General features: G+C 42.4%; 2 protein-coding genes across 2 annotated transcripts; one reads left to right on the top strand and one right to left on the bottom strand.

Annotated features, from left to right (window-relative positions):
• Positions 1 to 250: 250 nt before the first annotated feature.
• Positions 251 to 7,843, bottom strand: rbis (ribosomal biogenesis factor). Its single transcript, XM_084146982.1, has 4 exons — positions 7,756 to 7,843; positions 7,433 to 7,549; positions 2,259 to 2,375; positions 251 to 570 (listed from the first exon to the last, which is right to left on the bottom strand). The coding sequence occupies exons 2-4, from the start codon at positions 7,541 to 7,543 to the stop codon at positions 502 to 504; spliced, it is 297 nt and encodes a 98-aa protein (XP_084003108.1). The 5' UTR covers positions 7,544 to 7,549; positions 7,756 to 7,843; the 3' UTR covers positions 251 to 501.
• Positions 7,844 to 11,126: 3,283 nt separating this feature from the next.
• LOC311105007 (carbonic anhydrase 1-like) lies at positions 11,127 to 19,832 on the top strand. Its single transcript, XM_084146991.1, has 7 exons — positions 11,127 to 11,235; positions 11,547 to 11,744; positions 13,521 to 13,639; positions 14,081 to 14,173; positions 14,331 to 14,393; positions 14,515 to 14,670; positions 18,260 to 19,832. Exons 1-7 carry the CDS (start codon positions 11,202 to 11,204, stop codon positions 18,377 to 18,379), a joined length of 783 nt encoding a protein of 260 aa, XP_084003117.1. The 5' UTR covers positions 11,127 to 11,201; the 3' UTR covers positions 18,380 to 19,832.
• Positions 19,833 to 20,101: the final 269 nt, after the last annotated feature.

Below are 20,101 nucleotides of genomic sequence, written 5' to 3'. Positions count from 1 at the left end.
AAGTTATTTCAAAAGTAGAAGAACGAGTGATTTACTAATAGATACACCCACACATCATTCAGTAGATTATACAAGAACAACTTAGTAATTAGTACATTATCTCATCAAGAGTGAAAATCCAATAGAAAATAAAAACTATCTTCATAAATGAAATACTGTGTGCTGCTAAGACCCTGACATTCAGCATTGGCAGCATAGATTTGTGAAGAGAGATCAATTTCAGCATTGACACATGCAATGGACACCTTAAGGTTGTTGATCATTATATTTGACAGATGTATCCAACAGGAAATCTACAATTTTACAGCAAGTGTCAACCTCTCACAAATGAGTCCTTTACATTCTTCAGCACATCTGCACAATTTTTTATACCACCATATTTACATATCATATTAGTCATATTACATTCTCTACAAGGTGGCGATGATGCCCCTTATGTGAATGTGGCAGTGTGGACTGTTCGAATTGTAACTAGATTTCATTTCATGCAGCCATTCTGCACTATAGCTGAGAGAACAGCTGGGCAGCGCTGTCCACATTCGCAGACTCCTTCGGTGCTTCACGGACAACCTGACAAAAAAAAAAAAAGAGGCGAGAAAGGAAAATGGAAGACAATCAGACAACCATCAGAGAGAGGATACAGTGAGGGAAAAAAGTATTTGATCCCCTGCTGATTTTGTACGTTTGCCCACTGACAAAGACATGATCAGTCTATAATTTTAATTGTAGGTTTATTTGAACAGTGAGAGACAGAATAAAAACAAAATCCAGAAAAATGCATGTCAAAAATGTTTTAAATTGTTTTGACTTAGTACTTGGTGGCAAAACCCTTGTTGGCTATCACAGAGGTCAGATGTTTCTTGTAGTTGGCCACCAGGTTTGCACACATCTCAGGAGGGATTTTGTCCCACTCCTCTTTGCAGATCTTCTCCAAGTCAATAAGGTTTCGAGGTTGACGTTTGGCAACTCGAACCTTCAGCTCCCTCCACAGATTTTCTATGGGATTAAGGTCTGGAGACTGGCTAGGCCACTCCAGGACCTTAATGTGCTTCTTCTTGAGCCACTCCTTTGTTGCCTTGGCCGTGTGTTTTGGGTCATTGTCATGCTGGAATACCCATCCACGACCCATTTTCAATGCCCTGGCTGAGGGAAGGAGGTTCTCACCCAAGATTTGACGGTACATGGCCCTGTCCATCGTCCCATTGATGCAGTGAAGTTGTCCTGTCCCCTTAGCAGAAAAACACCCCGAAAGCATAATGTTTCCACCTCCATGTTTGACGGTGGGGATGGTGTTCTTGGGGTCATAGGCAGCATTCCTCCTCCTCCAAACACGGCGAGTTGAGTTGATGCCAAAGAGCTCCATTTTGGTCTCATCTGACCACAACACTTTCACCCAGTTCTCCTCTGAATCATTCAGATGTTCATTGGCAAACTTCAGACGGCCCTGTATATGTGCTTTCTTGAGCAGGGGGACCTTGCGGGCGCTGCAGGATTTCAGTATTTTACGGCGTAGTGTGTTACCAATTGTTTTCTTGGTGACTATGGTCCCAGCTGCCTTGAGATCATTGACAAGATCCTCCTGTGTAGTTCTGGGCTGATTCCTCATCGTTCTCATGATCATTGCAACTCCACGAGGTGAGATCTTGCATGGAGCCCCAGGCCGAGGGAGATTGACAGTTCTTTTGTGTTTCTTCCATTTGCGAATAATCGCACCAACTGTTGTCACCTTCTCACCAAGCTGCTTGGCGATGGTCTTGTAGCCCATTCCAGCCTTGTGTAGGTCTACAATCTTGTCCCTGACATCCTTGGAGAGCTCTTTGGTCTTGGCCTTGGAGGAGAGTTTGGAATCTGATTGATTGATTGCTTCTGTGGACAGGTGTCTTTTATACAGGTAACAAACTGAGATTAGGAGCACTCCCTTTAAGAGTGTGCTCCTAATCTCTGCTCGTTACCTGTATAAAAAGACACCTGGGAGCCAGAAATCTTTCTGATTGAGAGGGGGGTCAAATACTTATTTCCCTCATTAAAATGCAAATCAATTTATAACATTTTTTACATGCGTTTTTCTGGATTTCTTTGTTGTTATTCTGTCTCTCACTGTTCAAATAAACCTACCATTAAAATTATAGACTGATAATTTCTTTGTCAGTGGGAAAACGTACAAAATCAGCAGGGGATCAAATACTTTTTTCCCCTCACTGTACTCAGCACACTCAACTCTCTGTCAGGTTATCCATTAATTCTCAGTTTAACCTTACCTGTGTTGGCTTTCTGGGCTCTGGAGCAGTGCATTTTGATACACTTTTGACATCCCGTTGGACCTCTGTAAATATTTTATTCAGGTTCTCCACCTTCTCGTTTTTCACTGCATTGATCTGTATACAAAGAAAGAAAACAGTTGTCAGCAACTGTGTGAAATACTACCCTTGCACAATACACATACAAGACGGATAAGTTAGCCTTCAGGAACAACCGTTTTACGGTGAGACGACACCTACCTGTTGCAGTCCTTTTTCTCACAGAGCATTTGCTGAGTGTCAGGGTTTAACGGGCAACTAGCCACAGGAGATTATAAAACACCAGAGCTTTCCAAATCAAGTAAATTGAGGAAGTATCACCAAGTAAAGTTTGCCAAGTAAAAAGTTAGCATTTGGAGACAGTGGCCAGCTGAATGCTTACAAGGTAAGAACACTTTATGGCATTGTGGGTGAATTCTCTCTTTCAATGAATTCAGTCAAAATGAAACTAGTCTATGACTCCAATGGGATTAATTGGAGAAACACCATCAAGAAATGATTACACAGAAAATGAGGGAACCTGGAAAACAGCAGTTGTAGCTAGGTGATCCCCAAGATGGTCTCAGAGCATGTCATATTATTCTGTACGTAAATCTGAGACACTACATTTAGTATGATATGTTAGGTTTCGTATTAATTAATTTGTGGATGTCCATCATCCATTTCGTATGATATGTTTACGAATTGCAATTTGTACAATATGTTACGAATTTGTAAAACGTGTGATATGTTACAAATACCAATTTGTTGTGGCTAACTTTACCTAGGTGGCTAACGTTAGCTAGCTAAGGGTTAAGGTTAGGGTTAAGAGAAGTTGAGCTCAGGTGCATCCTGTTTCCATTGATCATCCTTAAGATGTTTCTACAACTTGATTGGAGTCCACCTGTGGTAAATTCAATTGATTGGACATGATTTGGAAAAGCACACACCTGTCTATATAAGGTCCCACAGTTGACAGTGCATGCCAGAGCAAAAACCAAGCCATGAGGTCGAAATTGTCCGTAAAGCTCAGAGACAGGATTTTGTTGAGGCACAGCTCTGGGGAAGGGTACCAAAAAATGTATGCAGCATTGAAGGTCCCCAAGAACACAGTGGCCTGTGTTCTTAAATGGAAGAAGTTTGGAACCACCAAGACTCCTTCTAGAATTGGCCCGCCCGGCCAAACTGAGCAATCGGGGGTGAAGGGCCTTGATGAGGGGTGAAGGGCCTTGATGAGGGGAGGTGACCGAGAACCCGATGGTCACTCTGACAGAGCTTCAGAGTTCCTCTGTGGAGATGGGAGAACCTTCCAGAAGGACAACCATCTCTGCAGCAGGGCGGCAGGTAGCTTAGTGGTTAAGAGCGTTGTGCCAGTAACCGAAAGGTCGCTGGTTCTAATCCCCGAGCAGACTAGGTGAAAAATCTGTCGATGTGCCCTTGAGCAAGGCACTTAACCCTAATTGCTCCTGTAAGTCGCTCTGGATAAGAGCGTCTGCTAAAAATGACTGTAATGAAACCAATATTGAACTATTTGGCCTGAATGCCAAGCGTCACGTCTGGAGGAAACCTGGCACCATCCCTACGGTGAAGCATTATAGTGGCAGTATCATGCTGTAGGGATGTTTTTCAGAGGCAGGGACTGTGAGACTAGTCAGGATCGAGGGAAAGATGAACGGCTCAAAGTACAGAGAGATCCTTCATGAAAACCTGCTCCAGAGTGCTCAGCACCTCAGACTGGGGCGAAGGTTCACCTTCCAACAGGACAATGACCCTAAGCACACATCCAAGACAACGCAGGAGTGGCTTCGGGACAAGTGTCAATGTCCTTGAGTGGTCCAGCCAGAGCCCGGACTTGAACCCGATCTAACGTCTCTGGAGACACCTGAAAATAGCTGTGCAGCGACGCTCCCCATCCAACTTGACAGAGCTTGAGAGGATCTGCAGAGGAGAATGGGAGAAACTCCCCAAATACAGGTGTGCCAAGCTTGTAGTGTCATACCCAAGAAGGCGAGGCTGTAATCGCTGCCAAAGGTGCATCAACAAAGTACTGAGTAAAGGGTCTAAATACTTATGTAAAATGTGATATTTCCGTTTTTATTTTTTATAAATTAGCAAACATTTCTAAAAACCTGTTTTTGCTTTGTCATTATGGGGTATTGTGTGTAGATTCTCCCGAGTGGCGCAGTGGTCTAAGGCACTGCATCGCAGTACTAGCTGTGCCACTAGAGATCCTGGTTCGAATCCAGGCTCTGTCGTAGCCGGCCGCGACCGGGAGACCCATGGGGCGGCGCACAATTGGCCCAGGGTAGGGGAGGGAATGGCCGGCAGGGATGTAGCTCAGTTGGTAGAGCATGGCGTTTGCAACGCCAGGGTTGTGGGTTCGATTCCCACGGGGGGCCAGTATGAAAAATAAAATAATGTATGCACTCACTAACTGTAAGTCGCTCTGGATAAGAGCATCTGCTAAATGACTAAAATGTAGATTGACGAGGAAAAAAACAATTTCATCAATTTTAGAATAAAGCTGTAATGTAACAAAATGTGGAAAACGTCAAGGGGTCTGAATACTTATCGAATGCACTCTAAGTAAACTATGTTATGTAACCATACCAAACGTAACATACTGTATCATTAACGTTACATCTAAAAACTCGGATTTCGCAACCTACCATAAGATTTCAATGAATAGCCCGGGCGTTTATTTGCTTAAATCACATAACACATCAGGCGCTTATTAAGCCTTGCTCACACTGCAGGCCTTAATGCTCAACTAAGTTTTGTTTTTCAGATCCGTTTTTAACTACCGACTGTCCAAACAGCAAATTAAAAGTGACCAAATCGGATGTGTGTTCAGACAGCAGTAATTTGCTGACAAGGCTACGCTAGTTGTCATAGTAACACCAGGTGTGTGTGCAGTGGTGTAGGCTGATTGGTGGTGGTGCTTGTGCTTCCTATCACTCAGAAGTTATGTAGCAAGCTAAGCCTCAAAGGATAAGATGATCCAACTTTCAAAACAAGTCCTTTTTGGCTAGCCACATCAGTCAACTAGCCAGCTGTTTAGTTTTCTAGCACATTCACTAATTTGTTTGTAAACAATTAACAAGCTAGTTAGCTACCACATGTTCTTGTCAAACTGTCAACAGAGTAGCTAGCAAGCAACAAGATATGCCGAATAACTATCTAAAAACCACTTGAGGGCAATTAAATCAGATTTGACCGTTCAGACAAGTCACATGGCCAGGAATCAGATTTGTATCTGACTTCAAACCACAAATGAAGGTGGTTTGAAATGTGGCTTGAAATATCTGATTCCATGTGCCTTATGGCTGTTCAGACTGCAGGAAAAAGTCGAATCAGATATTTAAATAAATAGGATTTGAGTCTCTTCAAACTGCCAATGTGAACACTGCTTTAGAGACAAGCTTCTATATGAGCATGGCATTTATTTTTCTAATGCACACATCTTTTGCTAATTTGCATAGTTAATTGTTTAATTCCAGGATTCACTTCCAGTATTTTAATCAATTTCTTCATTTCCTGAACTAATGTGTTATCATTTACACACTGTGTCACGTTTCTTTTGTCTTAGTATGACTCTAGTTTAACAAAAAAAGAATTCCCCTCTGATTGCATTTTTGGCAGTTCTTACTTTCCCACTAGATGGCCATCTGCCGATTTCTAGGGGTCTGTACTCCTGAAGTTGACTGTTTTCCTGCTTGCCAGTTAGCTAGCAGTTCTCAGCTGTTAGCAGCCAACGGCTAGCAGTTTCTTACTGGCGATAAAAACGCCATATTTTTTTTCGATTCATTACTGTACTTGATTGATGAATTAAGGTCAATAATTAGTAAAGAACTCCCTCACCTGGTTGTCTAGTTCTTAATTGAAAGGAAATACCAAAAACCCGCAGACACTATGCCCTCCATGGAATGTCATAAACAATTCTTCGTAATTAATGGGAACCTCGTAAACAATTAATTTAGACCCGATGTTGTGCAATGTGTGCCGTTGCCCAGCTATTAAAAGGGACAGGCGCCTTTTTGAGATTCGGCATTTAATTGAAATGTTACGGTAATACATCCGATAATAAGTGCCAAGCTGTGTTGACATAGCGGTGTAGGTTTTTAGTAACAACTTCTTAGGATTTTACATTGTCGTCATCTTCAAAGTTGTTTCCGCTGGTGGCAAATAGCGACATTTGCATGACGTGAGCTGATAGGAATGTGAAAGACTTTCAAATTAAGTTTGGTATACGCTCAGTGCTCCGTTTACATTTTTAGCTTGTTTTTGTGAGATCTAGGAAAAATAACAGGAATTTCGAATTAATATGAAAAGCATATACTAAAATATGAAAATACTACATGTGTCTCAAAATCTTACCTCTATTGTTTTATGTCCTGCGGATTCGAGAAGAAATATGAAAAGTTAAATTGCAAAGAGAGCCTGTCAGTGTCAGGTAGCCAGTAACCTTAAAGATGCACTCTGCAGAAATCGCTCCGCCCATTTCCTGGTTGCAAAAATTCTATTAGTATAACCAATTTCAGTTTGTGACTAAACAAGCAAGTATAGTATAGAGAGTCATTGTACCATCTAAACCGCTGTGAAATATATTTTCCATAACCAAAAATTGTATTTTCAGCTGTTTGAAACTAGTGTACAACACAGAAAGTAAAAGAAGCAAAAACGAAACTTAAGAATGGGAAGCGTAGAAATAGCCACATAGAACAGAACTACCACTTTATACTTGCTTTCAATGAGAAAGACATGTGAGTTATAGATCTATCAATGTGAACGTGGTCAGTTTGCCCAAAAAGTTTAATATTGCAGCTTTCATTCTTGTACAGAATCCAGCCTGGTTGACGTGACGCAATTTTCCTGATTTTTGACCACTTTTTTCCTCTGGCCTCCATTTATATAGTCACCCTAATTTTGGCCATTCTACAACGGTAAAAACTCCAATAACTTTTAAACGGATTATGATGGAGACATGGGGTTTGGACCATTGGCATTGGTTTTCTTATGGAATTATCTACACAATTAACATTTTACCCATTGGTCAAAAGATGCGTTTTTGATTGGACACCCTACTGTGTGAAGCCTATTAGCTAGCTAGCTGGCTAACTAAGATGGTAGGTAGCTACCTACCATTTTCCACTTACGTGTTTGAGAGTTGAAGTGACAGGTTTTGCTTTATTCTTTTGTTTTGTCTGTTTGTTGGCCACTCGGAACACATTTTGCTGCCTTTTGCCTTTTTGTTTATTCTTCGCCATGATTACCTATAATTTCAAAGAGAACAAACGTCTGTTGTTAGCAAGGTTGCTAACTAGCTAGAGGTAGTTAAACTACCTCAGACCGACCCGTTGTGATCATACAATTTATTAGCTTATGTTGTCACAATATATAACGAAATACAGTAACATCACGTGCGTTCAATATGTGAATCCACAAAGCTAGATAAACTCGAAGAACAATATATACGAACCTCAAGAATTGGAAGACTTCGGCAACTGTAAAACGTGTTGATGCAACTGAGATTGACGCAATTTAGATGCGACTAAATCTGAACCAATCAGTGTTCGCGAAGACAGCAGATTGAAACGCCCCCATGATGCGCTGGATTTCCACGCTGTCCGCGCTGAATCCACGCTGGGTAAGAGAAGTAGCACAAAAATGATCGGGGTTATGTTATGCCTCATGTTGTTATTCTACAGCCTTTATGCAATACATGTATTTTATCTGAGGACATGATCGTATCATTCTTTGACCGTTCTCGTTTCCTTCGATGCTGAGGTGGTTGCAGTTTTCGGCTAGCAAGACAGAGTGCACTGGCAGCAGCAGCTACAAAAACATTTGCTTTCTCATTATGACCGCCAGATGACAGCAACGTATCGCCGCAGATACACTTTCATCAGAGTCCATGAGCGTACACTGAGTACGCTAAACATTAGGAACACCTTCTTTAACCTGTCTCCTCCCCTTCATCTACATTGATTTGAAGTGGATTTAACAAGTGACATCAATAAGGGATCATAGCGTTCACCTGGTCTGTCTATGTCATGGAAAGAGCAGGTGTCCTTAATGTTTTGTGTACTCAGTGGCGGAGTTAACCCACCGGGCACAGACGTCAATTCAACATCTATTCCACATTGGTCAACGAAATGACGTGGAAACGTTGATTCAACTAATGTGTGCCCAGTGGGAAGCCTATCACTTTTATAAAGGGGTTTTAAGCAACACTGTTATTTTTTGCATTTTCAGCATATTAGAAAATATGTTAGTCTGTCTATAATATTAAAGAAAAACTAGGATACAGATAGATACTTAACTGTTCTCAGTCTAGGCAAAATGTCATAACGTAGGCCTAAACATGATCAATAGACTAATACAAGTAATTATATACTACTGTAGCCCTGGGGCTAGGTGTAAATGAAAAACATCCACCTGAGACAATAATATACAATAATTCCATCTGCTCTATGCAGTGGCGACCCGTCATTCAGCGCAGGTGGGGCTGAGCCCCACATTTGTAGCTAAAAATAAATAAAAAATGAAATTTGGGGGCTTGCCTGTTTGGCATTAATACATGTCACATATCAGTTTGCAAACAATGTAAAAAAAAAAAAAAAAGTTATCTAGTTGCGCAGTGATTGGCTCAGTGTTCTGTCACTCATGGGGACACTACTTCACCGCCAAGTCTAAGGGTAGAGCTCGAAAATGCAAGCCCCTTGGGTGCTGACATAGAGTTACATTAGAAATGCCATCCAAGAAGGCTCAAGGTCATTGGCCACAGATAAAATGACGGGAAATCACATTATATCTATAGTAGCTTTGATTGGACTGATCATGTCAACACCATACTTTCAAAATCTTAGCTAGCAGTCATCATCATGAATCAAGTCGACTATCTACTGGCAAATCCTTTTTAATCTTTGTCATATGAAGAGAAATAATGTAGAGAAATTATAGATAAAACGTATTGGAGCTCATCGGTCATTGGACATAAACATTACACAACAAGTTGGAAATCGCAACTTCAACAATGAGTGGTTTGGAAGGAATCAGTGGCTAACTGCAAGCATTGCAAAGCAATCACTAGCCTGCTATTCAGTGGAGTGACTGTGTGGTCCTAAGTCTGGGATTAAGGGTCTCTTTTCCATGTTTAAAATGATAAACATTCAATATTGGCCATGCTGTCAATGAAGCATGATTTGTGCCGGCTCAAAACAACTGTTAACTCGGAACTGCGAAATCTGACTTCAGTGAGTTCAAGACAACTGGGAACTCCGGAAAATCGAGCTCCGACTGGGAAACGGTCATCCAACTCGGAATTGTACATCCGGAACTCGGGCCTCTTTCTAGAGCTACGACCTGAAGATCACAGACGTCATCATGATTCTACCTTGTTTTTTTTTCAGAGTTCCCATTTGTCTTAAGTACCGTAGATCCAGAGAATGGCAGACTTTGATGACAAAGTTTGATGACAAAATTTGCCCACGAAGGACCAAAGGACCGCCGCGCCACCTTCCTGTTCAAGTGAGCACAGCACAAGTTGAGTCCAAAAATGTCTTGTCTGCTGCTGCATAAATGATGTAATATGCCAGGGAGATATGTATACTGTAGCTAAGAAAGTAATACTAAGTGTATGTTGTGTAGTAAGCTGTTAGTAGCCCATGTGCCTCACCCTAATAATTTAGTCTATTTTCCACTCTTAATTTTGCCTACTGTTCTGACTTGGTGGTGCACATGTAGCCTATAACCTGTTTTAGAGGAATGTAATCATTGAATATTGTAAGAGATTTAATTGTCTGCTTATATGCCCCCTTTATTTATCCTACGGTTCTGACTTGGTGTACAGGGAGAACACTGTAAGAACGGCCCATGTTCTAAATTCTGTGGCTGTACATTTTAAAGTGCTGAACAAATAGTTATATTGACTACCTCTGTCCTAGCTCACTCATGAATGTCTTAATTGAAATTACAGATTGCCTCTTATCCGCTTGTTGTCCCCTTATGCCATAGTTTGTACATCTCAATTGTCAGTAGAAACCACATTTGTTAAAGCAAGTCAGCCATATCAGCTATGTTTTTTAAAAGGTAGTAAATTAGGCTGAATGAACTGTTTCACTGGCAGACAAGGCTCCGCTGATACTGGTGCAGCAGTGGTAAGGTGTTGGGACTCTGCTGTTGGGACAACTTTATGTAGGCCCTAACAGTGTGTGGGCACCGTTTGTCACCGTTATAGTGCAATTAATATATTGTTTAGTGTTGTGTTGTGTAGTGGCTTTGCTGGCATGCATCCAACTTTTTTTGTTTTGTTTGCCCCACCAAGATGTACACGTTAAAATCGCCACTGGCTCTATGCAATAAATAATTTCACCTAAAGTACGTGAATACCACATAGACTAAACGCTCAATATATATATTTTAAAAAATAGTTCTATAGTCTATCGACAATTATGGTCATGTTCATCATTAAACGGGAAGGGAAGAAAGGACTCTTGAGTTATCTCTCTCTCCCCCTGAGTGTGTGTGTGTGTACTCAAAATGCAATTGTAGCGTTTGAGTTTAGGAAGTGGAAGGCTCAACATCAAAGAGTTATTGCACATGGTACTGCTCGGGAATATCCATACAGCTTGTGTCTCGCCTTCCAGTGGCAAGTGATTTGGATGAAGGAGCGCTGGATGTATAGCGAGGCGGCTACTCACAACATATGTGGTGCCGCGCACACACACACACACACACACAGTCTGGGATCATCGATCGATTGTGCTTATAACTCCTCCCGCTCCTACACGCATTGCGAAACACGCAATCCACAGGGAGCCTATATAAGCTCTGACAGTTGTCAAGTGGAGGACACTGGCTGTTTGCACTCCGGAGCGACGCAATTTTGGGGGATTTACAGCACTAGATACCCAAATAGTAACAATGTCTCATGCATGGGGATACGCACCGGACAATGGTGAGGCGCTTGTGCTCTGTTCTTATCATGACATTAAAAGGGACCTGTAGTACAGCATATACTGTCCGATGAATGAATGAAAACACAACGGTCATGCATTGATGAATCATTGTCTACATGTATTTTTATGCATCCCTCTTTGACATTGCTATTAGGCTACCGTGCGTCATAACAATCTCACCCCGTTACAGCGAGCTGCAAGATTATCGAAAATATTCTATGTCATTGGAAAGCAATAATTGACGTAGACTACATTTTTGACAGATACTGTATTATTGTCTCCAAATGCAATGTCCCCACTGTCATTATAGGACCCGACAAATGGTGTGAAGGCTTCCCAATTGCCAACGGACCCCGCCAGTCTCCCATTGACATTGTACCTGGGGAGGCTGCCTTCGACGCAGCCTTGAAGGCGCTCACGTTGAAGTACGACCCTTCCACCTCCATTGACATTCTCAACAACGGACATTCCTTTCAAGTGACCTACGCCGACGACAACGACAACTCAAGTTAGTGTCAATCTTTATGCATGCGTCATGACAGGTGTCTCGAAATGGTATCTTGCAGTTGTGGATACTTTGTGCACTTCTTTAACATTAATAATTCATACATTTATACATTTACAAAGTAACAAATATTATAACAAATATTATCGTCATGGAATAGGGCTGGATGAGACTATATTCATTCACTACCCACACTATGACATGAAAACAATAGTAGGTAATGGAATTGGTAACGCAACCCCTCACAAACCTTTCCCTGCACGTAAAACCTTTAGACTGGAAGAGGGGTCATTAGCGCAAAAAAGGAGAAGGTCAGTTTATGCAAATAGAACTGAGTCTGGTTAACCATTAATGTGTCAGGAGTGAATGGGAATGTTTTTAGTAACAAAGTACAACATTATTATATTTTACTCGTTTTGCTGTCATTATAATTCGATTAATAATAGGCTATTGCCTAATACAGTGCAAAAATGTAATGACAACCAAATCCAGAAGAAAAAAAATACTACATTTTTGGGGGGGATTTCCCATTCATTTTGATAAAATATTGGTGTGAGAAATTTATAAACTACTCATTCTGAATCTTAATATAAGATGTTGCATTTTTATATTCCTGAGAGTTGTTACACAATAGATTATATTGTCTCTGTAATCACTGATGGCATGTGATCCTAGCACCCTATTAAATGCAGCATTAGGCCTGCCTATATGTCAGGTGGCTTGGTATAGGATTTTGGATATTGAATTGGTAATCCTTTACATCAGTATTTTTGATCGCCAGTATTTTTGATCGCCTTAGTGCTTACAGGGGAGCTCAGAGGGTAAATGTATCATGTTTGTTGTGTTAACTTAATGGAAGCTAATTGAAATTGAATGCCAAGTTCATATTCAAACACAAATATAAGCTTATGCCTGAAAGAAAGAATGACTGTTAGTCATACCTGTCTGTGTGTAGGCCTACATTGGAAATTACACCATCATAGCTGTAGTCTGTCTAACCACAGGGTGTGGTCAATCTCAGTCTCATAATGTAATCCTACATTAGAAACCTGTAGACACTCACACACTCACTCCCTTTGCTACTTGTCAGATAAGTCTCTACCTTATCAAGCAGAACCAACTGTTGTGAATCATGTCCTAAAAATCCTGTTAAAAGAGCACCTATAGGCTATAGCCTAGTCTGTCAGCATCAACTGTGACATCACGTGAGATGAAAATAGACTAATTAGTCAAGGATTACCTGCTGCCACTACATTGGTATAAATAGATGACTATGTCAAAGGAACAATACCTGGAAAGTATCTTAGGATGACCTTGGGTTTGCTGCTTTTGGGTCTGGATAACGCAACAGGAACTGAGTCTGCTGCTTCCATCGAACAGGACGTCTGTGTGCTAGTGTGGGGGGAGGGGTGGGGGTGGCAGTGACACAAGAGCGGCTTTTGCATTGCTCTGTTAATATTAACATTATACCGGTCAAGACAACTCATCGCATTGTGTCTTGTGACACATTTTCATCATGGACCAAAGATTAAAAGAGATGTTAGCTCAGTAAAAAAAGAAAGGAAAGGAACATGGTGTATTTTGAAATCTTATTATGAATGCATAATGATCCTGTTCAAAATGTGAACATCTCATGTGTTTTGTACATGCAAGTCTTGTAGTGCTATTACACAAAGTGGACTTAAACTGGTGTAGGTAGTACTAACTCGGGGCCCATAACAGGTTGACCCATTGCACTTATACATGTTAACGTCTTTGTTTTCTGTGTTCTGTTGGCAGCTCTGACAGGGGGGCCCATTTCAGGGACGTACAGGCTAAAGCAGTTCCACTTCCACTGGGGCGCCAGCGACGACAGGGGTTCTGAGCACACTGTGGCCGGGACCAAGTATGCTGCTGAGGTACTGACACTGGTCACACACACTTGGTTTGAATCCCTTAGTTTCAACACCAAAGTTTGAATGGTATGCATTAGTAGTGCAACATACAGTATTTGGCAAGCCATCAATATGTTTTTTTTTAGTTTTTTCCATAAATGACTTATAAGGGTCAGTGAACTTTCAGTTCATGGAGTGAAAATGTTCCCATGACATTCAATGAGGAATTTCTGCGAATTTGTGAATCGAATTTCCATGTATTTCCTGAATTGACTTTGGTGAAATGGAATTGACTTCAACCCTGCTTTTCACTAAATCATTATGTAATTCAACAAAAGCCTCAGGCATGCAACTTCCAAATTGGTCTAAACCCCTAAACCCCACTGTACAAAAGACCTAAGGCCTGGTGGTAAGAAAATACTCCTTAGGGTTGCTCACTGCTTGTGTCCTATTTCTTTATTTTAGCTCCACCTGGTGCACTGGAACACCAAGTACCCCAGTTTTGGTGATGCTGCTAGCCAGTCTGATGGCCTTGCTGTTGTAGGAGTCTTCCTCCAGGTGTGTAGCAATGGACTCAGCCATTTTGCTGTATACCTTCAATTGTTTTGACTTAGTTTACTAGTTAAAGATAATATAAATATATTTTCAAGCGCAATATTTTGTTTAAATTAACATTATTATTTGCCATTTATGTGTGTTGAATTTGTCTGGTTAGGTTGGAAATGAAAATGCCAATCTTCAGAAGGTCCTTGATGCTTTTGATGCCATTAAAGCCAAGGTAAGTCTATCTGGAGCTAGCATTCTAAGTGGTGCTACTGCTAGCATGGAACCAGTCATTCTCTGAGCCAATCATTGACCTGCTGATGTGAACTTGCCGTTGCCTCCCTCTTTGTTTACAGGGCAAGCAGACCTCTTTTGAGAACTTTGACCCCACCATCCTGCTCCCCAAGTCCCTAGACTACTGGACTTACGACGGCTCCCTGACCACACCCCCTCTGCTGGAGAGTGTCACCTGGATTGTCTGCAAGGAGTCAATCAGCGTCAGCCCTGCCCAGGTACGATAGGTCACGTGAGCTCATTGAGTAGTAAGGGGTTGAATTTACACTCTGCAGCTACAGTATGCTGGCTTTGTTCCAATAGTCTGGAATAGCGTCCTTTCTTAATCTCTTCCTTGATAAAATAGTCTACTTGACAACTAAAATGTATTGTAGATAAGAGGATTTGATAGTTGAGAGGTATCTGACTGCTATTTCTGCAGTCTTTTCTACTATTTTAGAGTAATGGGACACATGTCCTTCCAAGATTCCAGGTCTTTGAGGTCGTTCCCAGTTCTCCACCAAAACTGAAAAGATTCCTACGTGCCTGTCCAGCTGGACGTTCTGTTGGCATCCTATTTTTCTAAAAAAAGAAAATAAAGTAGTATGTGGGAGGTCTGTTTATTTCTAGTGGACTTGAAAATTCTCCTACTTTAACCTCAACCCACACATTTTCATACAAGCATAGTCATGTTGGAAGTTCCTGTAAAATGGCAGCCCACATCTTCTCTAAACCCTGCCCTTGTGGCTTGACTCACTTGTGACTATGTGAAAATTAACACTGCCCAGTCAAATGTTTATTTAATACCTTTGCCTGGGCGTCTCAAGGGTGAACAGGGAAATGTGTACATAGGCTTTAGAGGGGGTGCCGTACTAGGCAGAGACATAAGATATGATATCAAATAAATTATTCATACAGTAAATATCATGAATGGTAACAGTAACACTTCAGAAGAGGGAACACTGTATTAAGCGCTTATCAGTAGCTAATGACGCACTATTAGAAGCTACTTGAAGATTAGAATATTTGGGTGGATATTAGTCTAATAAGAACTTACTTGTCTCCCCTTATGTTCAAATGTTATTCAACCCCTGAGGTTGATAAATAAGATAGACTTGTTTCAGGGGTTGAAAGTAGTCTTGTGTGCACTATGTACTTTCAAATCAAATCAAATCAAATTTTATTGGTCACATGCGCCGAATACAACAGGTGCAGACATTACAGTGAAATGCTTACTTACAGCCCTTAACCAACAGTGCATTTATTTTAAACAAAAAAGTAAGAATAAAACAACAACAAAAAAGTGTTGAGAAAAAAAGAGCAGAAGTAAAAAATAAAGTGACAGTAGGGAGGCTATATATACAATAGAATAAAGTGACAGTAGGGAGGCTATATATACAGGGGGGTACCGTTGCATAGTCAATGTGCGGGGGCACCGGCTAGTTGAGGTAATATGTACATGTGGGTAGAGTTAAAGTGACTATGCATAAATACTTAACAGAGTAGCAGCAGCGTAAAAAGGATGGGGTGGGGGGGCAGTGCAAATAGTCCGGGTAGCCATGATTAGCTGTTCAGGAGTCTTATGGCTTGGGGGTAGAAGCTGTTGAGAAGTCTTTTGGACCTAGACTTGGCACTCCGGTACCGCTTGCCGTGCGGTAGCAGAGAGAACAGTCTATGACTAGGGTGACTGGAGTCTTTGACAATTTTGAGGGCCTTCCTCTGACACCGCCTGGTATAGAGGTCCTGGATGGCAGGGAGCTTTGCCCCAGTGATGTACTGGGCCGTACGCACTACCCTCTGTAGTGCCTTGCGGTCAGAGGCCAAGCAGTTGCCATACCAGGCGGTGATGCAACCAGTCAGGATGCTCTCGATGGTGCAGCTGTAGAATTTTTTGAGGATCTGAGGACCCATGCCAAATCTTTTTAGTCTCCTGAGGGGGAATAGGCTTTGTCGTGCCCTCTTCACGACTGTCTTGGTGTGTTTGGACCATGATAGTTCGTTGGTGATGTGGACACCAAGGAACTTGAAGCTCTCAACCTGTTCCACTACAGCCCCGTCGATGAGAATGGGGGCGTGCTCAGTCCTCTTTTTTTTCCTGTAGTCCACAATCATCTCCTTTGTCTTGGTCACGTTGAGGGAGAGGTTGTTGTCCTGGCACCACACGGCCAGATCTCTGACCTCCTCCCTATAGGCTGTCTCATCGTTGTCGGTGATCAGGCCTACCACTGTTGTGTCGTCGGCAAACTTAATGATGGTGTTGGAGTCGTGCCTGGCCATGCAGTCATGGGTGAACAGAGAGTACAGGAGGGGACTGAGCACGCACCCCTGAGGGGCCCCCGTGTTGAGGATCAGTGTGGCAGATGTGTTGTTACCTACCCTTACCACCTGGGGGCGGCCCGTCAGGAAGTCCAGGATCCAGTTGCAGAGGGAGGTGTTTAGTCCCAGGATCCTTAGCTTAGTGATGAGCTTTGAGGGCACTATGGTGTTGAATGCTGAGCTGTAGTCAATGAATAGCATTCTCACGTAGGTGTTCCTCTTGTCCAGGTGGGAAAGGGCAGTGTGGAGTGCGATAGAGATTGCATCATCTGTGGATCTGTTGGGGCGGTATGCAAATTGGAGTGGGTCTAGGGTTTCTGGGATTATGCTGTTGATGTGAGCCATGACCAGTCTTTCAAAGCACTTCATGGCTACAGACGTCAGTGCCACGGGTCGGTAGTCATTTAGGCAGGTTATCTTAGAGTTCTTGGGCACGGGGACTATGGTGGTCTGCTTGAAACATGTTGGTATTACAGACTCAGTCAGGGACATGTTGAAAATGTCAGTGAAGACACTTGCCAGTTGGTCAGCACATGCTCGGAGTACACGTCCTGGTAATCCGTCTGGCCCTGCGGCCTTGTGAATGTTGACCTGCTTAAAAGTCTTACTCACATCGGCTACGGAGAGCGTGATCACATAGTCGTCCGGAACAGCTGGTGCTCTCATGCATGCTTCAGTGTTGCTTGCCTCGAAGCGAGCATAGAAGTGGTTTAGCTCGTCTGGTAGGCTTGTGTCACTGGGCAGCTCGCGGCTGTGATTCCCTTTGTAGTCTGTAATAGTTTTCAAGCCCTGCCACATCCGACGAGCGTCAGAGCCAGTGTAGTATGATTCAATCTTAGACCTGTATTGACTCTTTGCCTGTTTGATGGTTCGTCGGAGGTCATAGCGGGATTTCTTATAAGCGTCCGGGTTAGAGTCCCGTTCCTTGAAAGCGGCAGCTCTACCCTTTAGCTCAGTGCGGATGTTTCCTGTAATCCATGGCTTCTGGTTGGGGTATGTACGTACGGTCACTGTGGGGACGACATCATCGATGCACTTATTGATGAAGCCAGTGACTGATGTGGTGTACTCCTCAATGCTGTCTGAAGAATCCCTGAACATGTTCCAGTCTGTGCTAGCAAAACAGTCCTGTAGCTTAGCATCTGCGTCATCTGACCACTTTTTTATTAGCCGATACATTGGACATACTTTACAGTATGTCCAATGGCTGTAGCCATGAACTTGTGACCTCTTACTAATTTATTGGCCAAAATTAATGGCAAATCTCTTAGATGGGTCATTTGACTGTACCTCAATCTCTTTGTCAGACTTAAGCATCAACAGAAAGACACTAAGCTTAGTTCCATGAATCACTATTTAGGAAAATAATTTAAATAGAGAAGTCCCACACAACCTTTGATTTACTTGATGAAGGCTACAAACTGTATGACTGGAGATGTATTGGAGTGAGTGATAGGGACAGGAGGTAAGGAGTATAACTCTATCTCCTCTCTCTCCTTTCTCCTCTGACAGATGGGCAAATTCCGGAGCCTGCTCTTCTCCGGAGAGGGTGAAGCCGCCTGCTGCATGGTGGACAACTACCGCCCCCCTCAGCCCCTCAAGGGCCGCGCTGTGCGTGCATCCTTCAAATAAATCCCCCTGCCCCCCAATCCCCCTTCCCCCTCTGCTTAGTGAGACACCCAGGCGTGCCTCCCCTGCATTAAGCCTCAGAGCATTTTAAATTTTTTTGAAGAACAAAATCCCTCCTTTCCTGTCGCCTCTCTTGAGCGATAACCATCCAGAGAAGCCCTGATGTACACAAGACAAGCACTCCACAGTGGTGGCTATAATGTGACAGATTTACCGGGATTTTGCCTCCGGTGCCAATGTTGTAGACAGCTACTGGGCTCTGTAGTTTTTCATAGATAGAGAGATAGGATGCGTCAACAAACAAACAAAGCTTGCGAAGAGGCTAAGAATATAGAAATATAGCTGGGATAATGTCATAGATGATTCAGTTGGAGAAAGACAAGCAGACCTGACTAGCAGTCAGTGACAGGCCTTGGATGGATGAAACTGCTTCACCATCTGTGAATAGGGCCAGACACACACACACACACACACACACTGCCAGTCTGTCTGTAATCTCTGATTGACTGCCTGCCTCAGGATCAGGGCAGCTTAATGGAACACAGCGGTCGCTTCCATCACACCCGATCGAACCAGAAAATACCCCTCTGGCACATACACATATATATATATATACGCACACACACACACACACACACACACACACAGGCCTACAGGCATTGACCTGCTCATTGATTTTCATACTAAGCGTGCCCACAGTGCATAAACAGTGTACAGACACACACATTGACATACATTCATGCACACACACATCATAGGAGGTTACAGCTACAACTGTTAGCTACTGAGCTCTGTCATGACAATGGCTTTGCTTTTCTGGGTTTATATAGCAAAGCCTCATCTTCAATAATTTGGTTTATTTGTTTGTTCCTCTTGGTGTTATTAGCAATATTAATGGATGTCTTTTTTCATTTTTTAAGTGATTCCTGAATTGTGTTTTGCAACCGAAGGCTCCTCTGTACTTGTAGTATTGTCTTGATGATATGACAACAGGAGGGTTAGGTTATGACCCTTTTCAGATGTTATGAATTGTGTAATGGAATATCCCCCTATGCATTGTTTAACAAGCCCCTATGTATTGTGTTGTTGTAATGTTTCAAACGCACAGTCGCCTTGTGTGATGCCATAGGGCACTACAGCCAAGGAAGAATCAACCCGCCAACTGATAAGCTTTGTAGTGTTAGCGGGGTGTCAGGTCCTTTTAGGCCAGATTACGAATGACGAAGGGTCACCTTTAATTTTGGGACCACAGAATATGCTAATTCAACAAAACAAAAAAGAGAATGCAAGTGAAACTATGAATCATGTCTGTCAAAAAAGGATGATTGTATTTGATAATGAAATTGACTTTAAAAGCCTTATGCCAAGCACAATTAAAGGGCCACCCTGGGAGTAAGTCTTGCTGTTTTTGGAAGTGGAAGTTTTATCAGTTGAATAAATATATTTTATGACAATTTTTTGTCTCCGTTGTACTTTGCCTACTTCACAACCAGACAGTTAGGGCTCTATTCAATCATTAGCCGACATCTGCATAGCGATTGTTTTGGCGGTGTTGGAGGTGGAGCTGCATTAGAGCTGTCAAATCCACAAGTGGCTCCTGGCATTATACTTAAAGCGGACATTGCCATTGGCTGCCCGGAGTCGCATTAAGAGAAAGCCCATGCAGCCTTTGAACACCGGAATGTGAGATGTAATCTACACATCGATTAGGCTGATAGAAATCCT

This window comes from Coregonus lavaretus (assembly GCF_964263955.1).
Source record: "Coregonus lavaretus genome assembly, chromosome: 2".
In the NCBI taxonomy this organism is placed as follows: domain Eukaryota; kingdom Metazoa; phylum Chordata; class Actinopteri; order Salmoniformes; family Salmonidae; genus Coregonus; species Coregonus lavaretus.
Note: the sequence above shows the minus strand (reverse complement) of the source record. Positions and strands in the feature narration are given on the sequence as shown.